The 12635-nt window shown below is 43.3% G+C and overlaps 1 protein-coding gene across 5 annotated transcripts in view; it reads left to right on the top strand.

The window, feature by feature from the left end:
* The window catches only part of nos1 (nitric oxide synthase 1 (neuronal)), a 75397-nt gene that overhangs the window by 43716 nt on the left and 19046 nt on the right, over window positions 1–12635 (top strand). For 3 of the 5 annotated variants that reach the window (XM_061671309.1, XM_061671308.1, XM_061671312.1), the window contains 8 exons: window positions 5216–5360; window positions 7571–7675; window positions 8781–8839; window positions 8925–9041; window positions 9867–10046; window positions 10339–10513; window positions 10898–11036; window positions 11913–11991. In XM_061671309.1, the coding sequence (XP_061527293.1) occupies window positions 5216–5360; window positions 7571–7675; window positions 8781–8839; window positions 8925–9041; window positions 9867–10046; window positions 10339–10513; window positions 10898–11036; window positions 11913–11991 (999 nt within the window). The remainder of the gene's footprint in view (window positions 1–5215; window positions 5361–7570; window positions 7676–8780; window positions 8840–8924; window positions 9042–9866; window positions 10047–10338; window positions 10514–10897; window positions 11037–11912; window positions 11992–12635) is intronic. The other 2 variants (XM_061671311.1, XM_061671310.1) reach the window with 1 other exon arrangement.

Raw genomic sequence — 12635 nt, 5'->3', positions numbered from 1 at the left:
CGGCGCTGAAAACGTACGACGTCTGCAACTTTCTGATTCATCCCAGACTGATCGCATTTTCACAATAAGAATCCCCAATTGAGAGAGTTGACACATTTACCTCATACACTGAATAGCAAAAGTGACGGCGTGACGTTGCAGATATCAAAAATGACACTTGTTGGTCGGAACAATGTAGTTAGGAATATCTGAAATTTTCTTTTTCACTAGCCAAAACTGAATTACAGATATCTGCAACATATCCAGTCTACGTGATAAAAGGGCTTGCCGTAGGATTCTCATTACAGATATCTACAACCCCAATTCCAATGAAGTTGGGACGTTGTGTTAAACAAATAAAAACAGAATACAATGATTTGCAAATCACGTTCAACCTATATTTAATTGAATACACTCCAAAGAGAAGATTTTTAATGTTCAAACTGATCAACTTGATTGTTTTTAGGAAATAATCATGAACTTCGAATTTTATGGCTGCAACACGTTCCCAAAAAGCTGGGCCAGGTGGCGAAAAAGTTGAGAAATGCTCATGAAACACCTGTTTGGAACATCGCACAGGTGAACAGGCTCATTGGGAACAGGTGGGTTCCATGATTGGGTAGAAAAGGAGCTTCCCTGAATTGCTCAGTCATTCACAAGCAAAGATGGGGCGAGGTTCACCTCTTTGGGAACAAGTGCGGGAGAAAATAGTCGAAGAGTTTAAGGACAATGTTTCGTCAACGTACAATTGCAAAGAATTTTGGGATTTCATCATCTACGGTCCATAATATCATCAAAAGGTTCAGAGAATCTGGAGAAATCACTGCATGTAAGCGGCGAGGCCGAAAACCGACATTGAATGCCCGTGACCTTCGATCCCTGTGGTGGCGCGGCATCAAAAACCGGCAATGTGTAAAGGATATCACCGCATGGGCTCAGCAACACTTCAGAGAACCAATGTCAGTAAATAGAGTTCGGCGCTACATCCGAAGGTGCAACTTGAAACTCTACTATGCAAAGCAAAAGCCATTTATCAACAACACCCAGAAACTCCGCCGGCTTCTCTGGGCCCGAGTTCATTTAAAATGGACCGACTCAAAGTGGAAAAGTGTTCTGTGGTCCGACGAGTCCACATTTTCAAATTGGTTTTGGAAATTGTGGACGTCGTGTCCTCCGGGCCAAAGAGGAAAAGAACCATGGACGCAAAGTTCAAAAGCCAGCATCTGTGGTGGTATGGGGCTGTGTTAGTGCCAATGGCATGGGTAACTTACACATCTGTGAAGGCACCATTCATGCTGCAAGGTACGTAGAGGTTTTGGAAAAACATACGCTGCCATCCAAGCGACGTCTTATTCACAGACGCCCCTGCTTATTTCAGCAAGACAATGCCGAACCACATTCTGCACGTGTTACAACAGCGTGGCGTCGTAGTCAAAGAGTGCGGGTACTAGACTGGCCTGCCTGCAGTCCAGACCTGTCTCCCGTTGAAAATGTTTGCCGCATTATGAAGCGTAAAATACGACAACGGAGACCATGGACTGTTGAACAGATGAAGCTGTACTTCAAGCAAGAATGAGAAAGAATTCCACCTCCAAAGCTTCAACAATTGGCGTCCTCAGTTCCCAAACGTTTATTGAATGTTGTTCAAAGAAAAGGTGATGTAGCACCGTGCTAAACATGAGCCTGTCCCAGCTTTTTTGGAACGTGTTGCAGCCATAAAATTCTAAGTTCATGATTATTTGCTAAAAACAATCAAGTTGATCAGTTTGAACATAAAATATCTTGTCTTTGTAGTGTATTCAATTAAATATTGGTTGAACATGATTTGCAAATCATTGCATTCTGTTTTTATTCGTTTAACAGAACGTCCCAACTTCATTGGACTTGGGGTTGTCCAACTCAGTTGCAGATATCCACAAGTGAATTATGGGTATCTGCCACTGAATTATAGATATGTCACTTCAGCTTGAGATATCTTCAGCAAGTCCATAATTCCATTTATGGATAGCTACAACTTAATTTCGCCTAGTTAAAACGTAAAATCTCATCTCAAACTGGAGTTGCAGATGTCTACAATTCTGTTGCAGATATCTGTAAATTTGAATGACCGATATCAACTGTAGCTGCCGTTTGATTGAAATTCCAACCATTCAAAATGTAATTACGACTCGTCAGAAAGATGTTATCTACGTTAGTTGAGGATATTCAAACTTCGCTTTTAAATGTGAAATCCGCTCGCCTAACAACATGACACCTTCCGCATTTCTTGACCGATTTCAATTTGCAGTCTCTCGGTCTACATTTCAACAATTCAGTTCATTCAATCGCATTTCCATTCAGCGCTTCAGAATCCACGAGACATTTGTACAGAAATTGCACTTTCTAAATTTTGCGTTATTATTTAAATGCCACACTTAGAAGGAAATGAGATAAACACAACACACAGGCGGTGATCACGTGAGGCGGGAACAAGTCGACTGTGAACCTCATTCAATCAGCCCCGCGGGGAGTGCGAAGGACGGGGGTGCTAATCGCACCTTTGTTCGGGTCGCGTATGTACGTGATTACGGCGGATCGCCCGGAGGAGATGACGAGCTCGGCTGATGGCGCGGTCGGCTCTGCGACGGCCGCGTCCGCCGTCTTCCGAAGCCACGCCGGAGGTCTTTGTGGTTTTATTTTTTGTCAGGGACCTCCTCACGGTAGCACGGCGAGGGCCGTAAGCCGCCATCCACCCTCAAAGATCATCGTTTACGATGCTCAGTAAATTGAGGTCTGGGAATGAGGAGTTTGCCTTCCAAATTGCCAGATGCGGCAAGCCGCATCATTTTATGCGGCCCGCGAAAGCAAATCGTGCTCGTCAACTTCTGTGATTTTTGCTCAAATCTGTACCCAAATTCCAAATTGTCATAATAATAAACAATACTGTTGAGATATTGCAGTTTTCTGTTACCAAGCCCTTCTTCTACAATACTTGAACAAACTATTATCCTTCTGATTTCAAAACTAGTTATCCCTCAATTTGTTGTGTCATGATATGTTTTGGTGATGATTAAACATTTATATGGTTTCAATGTTCTAACAGCCCTCTGAGGGAAATCATAAGTACAACGCGGCCCGAGACCAAAAAAAAAAAAAAAGTCTGACACCCCTCATCTTGTGCTCGTTTATTGTGATATACAGTATCTAAGTGGCCGTCTACATCTGCTTGTAATCAATACCTCAGTCAAATCCAAAAACCTTTTGGCATTCATTATTGTCAAGTAACACAGAACTATGTAATCAAATACGTATGACTGCTGATATGTACAGTTGTGCTCATACCCAATTTACATAGTTTAGTTTCAGTTTACATAGCCTAGCAGTTTTTTTTTTGTTTTTTTTTTAAATATGACTGAACAAGGACCATCATTATTTTCTTCATGGTTATGTTTTGTTTAATGATTGTGCTTTTCTGAAAGGCCTGACAAGGTTAATTTGAATCCCATTAAAAATAAAATGAAATGTGTTTCGCCCGGTCCTTCATGTTTTCTTTCAAGAATTGTACACATCTTACAAATTCTGCCCAGGTAATCATACATAGGAGCACAAATGGGGTCTGTCATTTACTAAATACAAATAGGGGTGCAAATTCCGAAATAATAGCAAGGAAATAAAACGAGAAAGTTGTGTTCAAATAAAGTGCTGAACTTCCGAAAAATGTCCGCTTTTCTGTTTGCCATCTTAATTGACACAACAGTGAAGTCTCGAACAATTTGACCTATTTTAATTCAACAAATCTTAACAACTGAGCCATTTTAGAGGTTTTGTTTGTTCAAAACCTTTGTTTTGTTTTGTTTTGTTTTGTTTCATAATGGGTTGAGGTCTGGGGATGAGGAAGGTTTTTGGGTTTTTTCCTTCATTTTCCAAATTAGTCAATGTGATTTATGTTGAGCAATTTTGTTTTTATCATCCATATTGTCCGAGCTTGGCGTTACCTTTCAGAAAATAAATTATTTGATTGACTATAAGAATATATTTATTCTTTGCAAAATTCCTTAAACTCCAGTGTTCAAAATTATTATGAACGACAGTTTAAGTCAACGGTTTTAAAAGACAAAGAGTGGGTAGTAGAGGTAGTAAACAGACATGTCGTATTGTCGTGCTTATTAGGCGTATGCCGTTTTGGGGCGTTCTCCTATAGAGTGAATATATTTTACATGGAATAATTTTTTTATATTAACAATCATACTAACTTGTATAATAATTTCGATATTATTGAACAACAACACAATGACACAGTATTTTTGAAAAAAAAAAATTCAAAATGTACTTTCCAATCAATTATGCATAGAAAATCTTCATCAAAATGAATCCGTTTGCTCTTGGAATCAAATGCACATTTCCTATGAAATCAACATAATTTGGTCCGTTTCTGTTTTGTTTAGTTCAAACCCACCCCCCCATTCGCCAAGCGAACTTTGACTGCACGCAGAATGTTGCGCTGCATGAATATGCCAACGCTGAACGCGTCCAAAGAGAAATGGCATCTGTTTTCAGGTTGAGTTGAGGGCACTGATCAGAAAACATTTTGACTTCAGCTTTGATTTTGATTTCAACACCGACGTGCCGCAGCCCATTGAGGCGGCACAGTTAGTTGGAGTGCCAGCCACAAGCAATTAAACATGCACAGTAAACTACATTTGTATTTTGGAGTCCTCATTTCCACTGCTTTTCAAACAAACTCACGCAGGTTCGAAACCCGACTTTGAAAGCTTCATTTGAAACCCTAACCCTGACTTGAAACTCTGGCCAAGGCTTGAAGCCATACTTTGAAACCCTAAACCTTGTTTCAAACCCTGCACCAGAAACCCAAACCCTTCATTGAAAACCTATTTTAAGACGAACTAGTACTTGAAACCATCGTTTCAAAGAAAAACGTGTTTGCTTGTCTTTTGGTCAGAAACCGGTGTTTTTGGTCAAACCAACCCATTTTCGACTACTCATTACAGAAGAACAAAAAAAGATGAATACAAAGTACTCTTTCCTTTGTTAGGTTGGGTGCCGGTATTTTCACTGAACAATATTTTCTGGGTCTGTCAAAATGCTCTCGCAATCTGGGAATAACGGCTGCCAGTGAACAAGTTAAGAACAAAAAATGGAAATTGAATTGATACAATGTTACAAGCTTGATGACAGGACGAACGAAAAGAGTAAGTGATGGGAGCGCCGCCGCATTTGTCTTTTTGTGTCTCGGCAGGGCGGTGAAGTTCTCGGCCAAGCTGATGGGTGCGGCCATGGCCAAGCGCGTCAAGGCCACGATCCTGTTCGCCACCGAAACGGGCAAGTCTCAGGACTACGCCAAGACGTTGTGCGAGATCTTCAAGCATGCTTTTGACGCAAAGGTACGCATGCGACACAAGGATACGCTTTCCACGATGAGGTATGCTTGCGACGCTAAGGTACCCTTGTGACGCTATGGTTAGCTTGTGATGCGAAGGTACGCTTGTGCCGCTAAGGTACGTTTGGGGCGCTAAGTTACCCTTGCGACGCTAAGGTACGCTTGCGACGCAAAGGTACGCTTGCGACGCTAAGGTACGCTTGCGACGCTAAGGCACGCTTGCGGCGCTACGGCACGCTTGCGGCGCTACGGCACGCTTGCGGCGCTGAGGCAGGCTTGCGGCGCTAAGGCCCGCTTGCGACCCAAAGCTAAGGCCCGCTTGCGACCCAAAGCTAAGGCCCGCTTGCGGCGCCAAGGTACGCTTGCGTCGCTAAGGTACGCTTGCTTGCCCACGCCTTGCATCAGCCGGCCTTGCAAAGTAAGTTCCGGCCGTCTTTTGTCACGCTCGACTCTCCGGCCAGGAGGAAGCGGGCTGATTATTATTATTATTTATTTATTTATTTTAATCAGCCAAGGCAAGCACAAAAAAACCTCAATCGCACATTGTGCGGTTTGCCTCGGGGTTTGTCCCCCCGTGTGATCAATGGCACAAAAGGGACACGTTGATGCGTGTGAGCATCGGGAATGCGGATGTGTGGGTGTGCGCGTGCTGTGTTGCCCGCGGTGTGGGATGAAGCTCATTTCCTCTTTAGATGTCGGCATGTGTGCCAGCGAGCGATTTGCATCCCCAACACTAAGGCCCGGGCCGTACGAATTGACTCGATACCGTACATTCACCATGCGTAAAAAGCTATTGCCCATGTAATAGTTACTGTATCTCGATGGATTTATGCGCAAGCAACTTCTGCATCGGGCAAAACAGGACCCCTCACTTCCTTCCGGTTTAGGTGACCTGTGGAGCCCTACGGCAGGAGACCTGAACAAAGCAGCTGTAGAAATATTGTATGTTTGCAATGTCTTTCATTTTACACAAGATGTGTTGAAGAGCTACCAAAGATGACCATCTCGCATGTTTAGGCTTTGTTCATGTTTATCAGATTCAGGCGTGGCGGGGGCCGCATGTGGTCCGCGCCGACGCTCGAAGTGGCTCCTCAATTCATTTTTGAAAATGTTTAAATTGCGTCTTCTACCATACCTGATCAGTCTTAAGTTGTAATAATACATTTCACCACTAGATGGCAGACATCGCTATGTAGCGCTTCCACCAATCTTCTCCGTCACAGAAGAAGAAACGGAAGCAGTTTATAACTTCAGCACATTTAAATGAAAGCCAGCTTGCTTAGCGATGCTGTCAGCTATGATTAATTTTGTGGCGCTGATGAGTCACACAAGGCGAACGGAAACTCCGTTAAGTAGGAGGAGATTCTTTTGTGAAATTAACAGGAAGCATATCTTACATATCTGGTGAGACGCCAGGTTACGCTTTGTTTCGATTCGGTTAGCATGCAACGGAAGTGACCGTGAGTTTACTGTAAAGTTAAATGCGAGAAGTATACTGAGGCTGCCAAGGGCTGCGCTCAAATCAAAAGTACACAAACAGCATTTTTTTTTTTTCTTCTACAAGAACCGGTGACTGTTTAAAGTGCATCAGGAGTTACCTAAATGTGTGTCCTCCAGAAACATGGACATATTGAACACCGTTAATATTTGTTGGGCAAGCAGCAAGACAGGAGAGATGCACCAGGGTTCCTTCATCAAAGCAGAGTGAACCGCCCAATACTGCAAAGTGAACTGGCCTAATCCTTTTGGGATTTTGCATGACATGCCGGACAAACATAGTATAGCATTTTGAGTGAGTTAGTTTTAAAATTCAAAAGTCTAATCAAAATCAACTGGAAGTGCAAGAACTCATTTTGTGCATTTCCCCATGCACAAAATGACAGCGAATTTTAAAATGGCTGAATAGAATTTACTAGAATGAAACCGTCTCTGTCAAACTTTCTCCTTCGATGTGCTGCTCTTTTTGGTGTGTGCGGGTTGGCCACCTGGGGGCGGTATAAGACAGATATACTGTAATAGAGGCGCCGCTCCTCTCACGGCTTCTCGGTACAGCATTAATATTAGTTGTTGTTCGCAGAGGATAAAGAATATAGGCCCGCCTAAGTCGTGTCATTGGTATCTCAAGGCAACACTCTGGTATTAAAATGTGTAATAGAGCAGGGCACGAACGATGAAGCGTAATGTAACGTGGGAACACCGGACACCTGTGTGCAGGTGATGTCCATGGACGACTACGACGTGGTGGACTTGGAGCACGAGACGCTGGTGCTGGTGGTGACCAGCACGTTCGGCAACGGCGATCCACCCGAGAACGGAGAGGTGGACATCCGCATTTTTAGGAGACTTTTTCAACTTGACGTCACACATACTTCTGGGTGGCAAAATCTTAGATGGTGCCCCTATACATGTGTTATACTGTATCTGAATTGTGGCCACAAACCAATATTTCGTTGCCAAAAAATCTTATTTCGAGCGCATGTTACACCTGATTTATGTCCACAGAGTAATTTCATTGTGGCCAGAAATGAGCATTTTACACACATTATATCCATTGAGGCCACAATTTTGTATTTTATGGCAACAAAAATGTGTTTCAAGTGCATGTTATACCTACTCCGTGGCCATCGATTAGCATTTTGCGCACAAATTATACCTAATTAGTGGCCGCAACTTATTTGCGCTTGTTTTGAATGTCCGAAAGGTTTTGGCGCTTTTAAAAGCACACCGCGAGCCCTGACAACCACTAGGCAGAAGCTGAGCTGCACTGCATTTGTTCACAGAGCCCAAGGCAGCTCCACTTCTGTTCTCTTACCTACTACTGTATGTTCTGTGTGGAAACCCAAATAATCACCCTTTATATGAGATCATTGCCAGATGTATTTTGATTGTCATCATTTTCATAGCTAGTGAGGAACAAAAGTGAAGAAAAACCTTTCACACGAACGACTTGTGATCTGGCCCCGGGCCCATGAGTTAATTAACACGTAAGCTTTGCGACGTCCACCCATTATTATTCTCACCCGCAGCTTCTGGTGGATTGGTTTTATTTGTTTATTTGAAAATGAAAATGAACCTAAACCCAAGACAAAGGTTTTCAGTTCAGGTCAGCAGTAGGCAAATATTTTTGTGCCGCCCAGAAATAGCTTGCCGCCTGTTGTTTACAAACATTATGGAATGGTGTGTTATCGGCCTTCAATCCCTTACTTGTTTTCTTGCCTGTGAATATGATCACTATCCAGGTCATTTCATTCTCACGGCACTGAATGGATCGCGACTGGACTGTGGTTTGTCTTAGAAGACATTTCGCCTCTCATCCGAGCAGGCTTCATCAGTTTATGCAGCGAGGCTTAGTTAGGACGCACTAGCCGGTGTTTGTGTGGAAGACTCAGCTATTTATGATATTCATAATTACTTGTCGTCGTAGAAATTCGGAGCTGCCTTAATGGAGATGCGGCACCCGACGTCAAATACGGAAGACAGAAAGTGGGTTGGAGCCACCACAATGGATTTTCTTCAACACCAAACAATGTCAATGGCGCTAAGTGTATTTTTGTTCTTATCCGGGCAGGAGCTACAAAGTTCGCTTCAACAGCGTGTCCTCCTACTCGGACACCAGGAAGTCGTCCAGTGACGAGCCGGAAGTCAAAGTCAACTTTGAGAGCACCGGACCGTTCGCCAACGTCAGGTACGCCAAAGCTGTGCTACCCAAAACCTTCTTTTTCTACTTCTTCTCTTGGGTCAGGCTGTCTTGGGAATCCCTCACTACCCACAAAAAAAGCCCTATCTAATGGTTGGGGAGTACAGAAATTGTGAGTGAGTCCCGACACAGCCTTAGTTTCTATGGCGTCTTACAGAAAAGCTTTTACATTCAAAATAAAAATGGGAAAAGAAAAGGTTTAGTCACGCCTGCTTTCAAAAAACTAAAGTTTGGATGGATGGGAAAAGAGATGGTTGGATGAATGGATGCATATAGAAGTGGAAGACACCAACTGCTGCAAAACAATTTCCTTCTCCATTTTAATGTTCTTACTTTACTGATTGTGGGTGATGGAAATTAATGGTGGGCGGACGGATGGATGATGGGTGGAGATTAGGAAAGGATGATTGGGTTTAAAAAAGGGGTGGTGGATGGGTGTAAAGGATTGGTGGATGGAAAGAAGGATCAAAGAGTGGATGGATGTGAGAAGAGAGGAAGGATTGCTAATAGGAAAGGCTCCAGGACCGGATGGATGGATGATGGAAAGGATTGTTGAATCAGAAAACAGGGAAGGATGATTGGGTTGGAAGGAGCAATGATTGATGGGTGGATGATCACGAATCAATAGCTTGGTGAATGGAAAGAAGGGAAATCCATCTTTGATGGTTCATTAAGTGATTGATTTGGCGCCTCGCTCCCCTAACTGCGATCACAACGACCAATCAAACAGAATCACTGGCTGAGCCTTTGGTACATTTGTACAAAGCGAACGCAAACCTCGGTCCAACCGCAATGTCTGCTTCTGAAACCCAGCTCCGATGCGCCCGATGGCTCGGGACGGGGCGCCGCCGAGACCACCGGGCGAGAGGGCGGGGCTCCCGACGGGGCTCCCGATGGGGTCCCACGGGGTACCGCGGTGGAAAAGCGGCAGGCCAGAAAAGACGGGAAAGAGCAAAACGGCGCGCCTGCCAAAAAAGAACGAAAGCCGCTGAAGTATTTCAAACGTTTGCTCGTGTTAAATTTGCCAGGATTTTGGTTTTGGGAGAGGGGCTTTTTCCATAGGCTAACACTGCCCTGTGCGTGTGTTTGTGTGTGTTTTTGTGTGGTGTGTGTGTGTACATACATGTGTCTATGTGTTTCTGTTTGTGTTTTTGTTGTGCACGTGTGTTTGGTGTGCGTGTGTGTGTTCATGTGTTTGTATTTGCCTCTGTGTGTTTTTGTTTCTGTGCGCACGTGCATGTGTTTCTGTGTGCATTTGTGTTCGCATGTTTGTGTGTGCGTGTAGGTTCTCGGTGTTTGGCCTTGGATCCAGGGCCTACCCACACTTCTGTGCCTTTGCCCACGCCGTGGACACGCTGTTCGAGGAGCTCGGGGGGGAGCGCATCCTCCGCATGGGGGAGGGCGACGAGTTGTGTGGCCAGGAGGAGTCCTTCAGAACTTGGGCCAAGAAGGTTTTTAAGGTGCTGTTTACACCACACACGTCGAATTTCATCACAACCGTACATCGCATACCCGAGCACTTCCATTTTTGTGACTTGGTGAAAACGGATGCATTTTAGGGGTCCCAAAAGCCAGCTGCTTGCGCCCCATGTACAATTAGAAGAAATTACACAAAATGGGATGAACATCTGTCTTAATAGGACGCATGGAAAGGTCTCAAGAACCCGTGCCCAAAATGGAACGTTTGGGTAAATTCCAGTGTTCGTGTCTCCCATCTGTCCATCCTGGACAGATGGGAGACACGAAATTGTAAAGCTTTTTTCACTCCGCCATCTAATGTGAGCGGAGCTGTGCGGTATATCCTCCAGTATTCTCATCTTTTTTTCCATCTTTCCCGCCTCAAGGCCGCCTGCGACGTTTTCTGCGTGGGTGACGACGTCAACATCGAGAAGGCCAACGACTCCCTCATCAGCAACCACCGTAGCTGGAAGAAGAGCAAGTTCCGCTTGACGTACACCGCAGAGGCACCGGCTCTAACCGACGGTAAAAAAAAAAAAACAATAATAAAAAAACATTTTCGTCAGTTCGACTTTTTCCCCTATTCAAAGCAAACAGCAACATTTTACTACTTTTCCTTTTTCCAGCAAAAGTGCCTCATTAATTACTGTAAATAAATGTCACTTTTGTTGTATAATGTTGAATTTGTATTGTTCCACCAGATAGTGCTACCTTCACCCATTCGAAGCATGCAGGCACATTTGATCCCTTACACTGTTTACTGCAAGGGAGCCTCACTTCTCAAAGAAGCATGTTGCTATTGATGTTGAGTAACAGTGCTTTTATATTGGTCCACCAGACTGTGCTACGTTTCCCCACATTCAAACCGTGAAGCAACATTTCCCACTCTTTACTATTTCCACCAAGGGTGCCTCACTACTTGCAAAAGTGTCACTACTCTATTTAAGTTGTGTAATGGTGAATTTATATTCCTCCACCAGATGGTGCTACTTTCACCCATTCGACGCATGCAGCAACATTTTATACCTTATACCGTTTCCTGCAAGGAGCCTCCCTCCTGAAATAATCTTATGTCGCTATTCATGTTGAATAATGAGTTTATATTGACCACTAGACTGCGCTAATATTCCCCCATTCAAAGCATGCAGCAACGTTTCCCACCCTTTACAGTTTGCTGCTAGGGTGTCTCGCAACTGAATTCATAAGGCGTGTCGCCGTTGATCTTAGATAATGGGGAATTTGTTTGTCCACCAGATGTTGGGGACACTTATCCCCAGTCTAAAGCATGCAGCGACATTTCACACCTTGTGTTTAATTATATGAATACATTTCTTATGGTGCCAATCAAAAATGTACATAATTAGCTCTGACTTCATGATTTTTATTTATTTATTTTTACAGCACTGTCCAGCATCCACAAGAAGAGAGTTTACGGAGCGAAAATGCTGGAATCGCAAAACCTCCAAAGTCTCAAATCTAAGTGAGTTTTTGTTTTGTTTTGTTGTCACTTTTAATTGAAATTGAAATTGAATTTGAAACATGACAGAGTTCATACTTCTCCAATCCCTTTGACATTTAGCAGGCTGAAAATAGCTTCCTTAACTCATATGATAACGAATGTCTACTAGCTCAATGCAAACATGTGATGGCACACGCCATAATGAGCTAATGGAAATTAGCATCACTGTTACGTTAGTTGTCACCCCTCAAACAACTGCTATTTAACAAACAGATCAGCAAAGCATACAAACGGAGCTTACAAAAAATACTCACAGGCGTAGGGTATTCAGTAAAACCCCCTCCATCGCGAGGGTTACGTTCCAGACCCCCCACGATAAGTGAAAATCCATTATAGACATACCTATAGAAATATGAAGAAAAGAAAAAAAAAAGCTTTTTATTTTTATTTTTTTACTTGAACTTGTTTAGGGTCTTCAAACACTTTTAAAACAATACCCACATTTAAACACAGAATATATTGAGAGAGAGAGAGAGTGCAAGAGCAATGGATAAAGAATGGCAAAAATATCAAAATTAATAACACATGCAGTACAAAAATAAGGTGTTCGCATCCCGAAGAAACTACCTGTACTATCAATTGCCTTAAATGGTTTTAAAAAAAAA

Source organism: Phycodurus eques, chromosome 3, assembly GCF_024500275.1.
Source record: "Phycodurus eques isolate BA_2022a chromosome 3, UOR_Pequ_1.1, whole genome shotgun sequence".
In the NCBI taxonomy this organism is placed as follows: Eukaryota; Metazoa; Chordata; class Actinopteri; order Syngnathiformes; family Syngnathidae; genus Phycodurus; species Phycodurus eques.
This window is presented reverse-complemented; position numbering and strand designations above follow the sequence as displayed.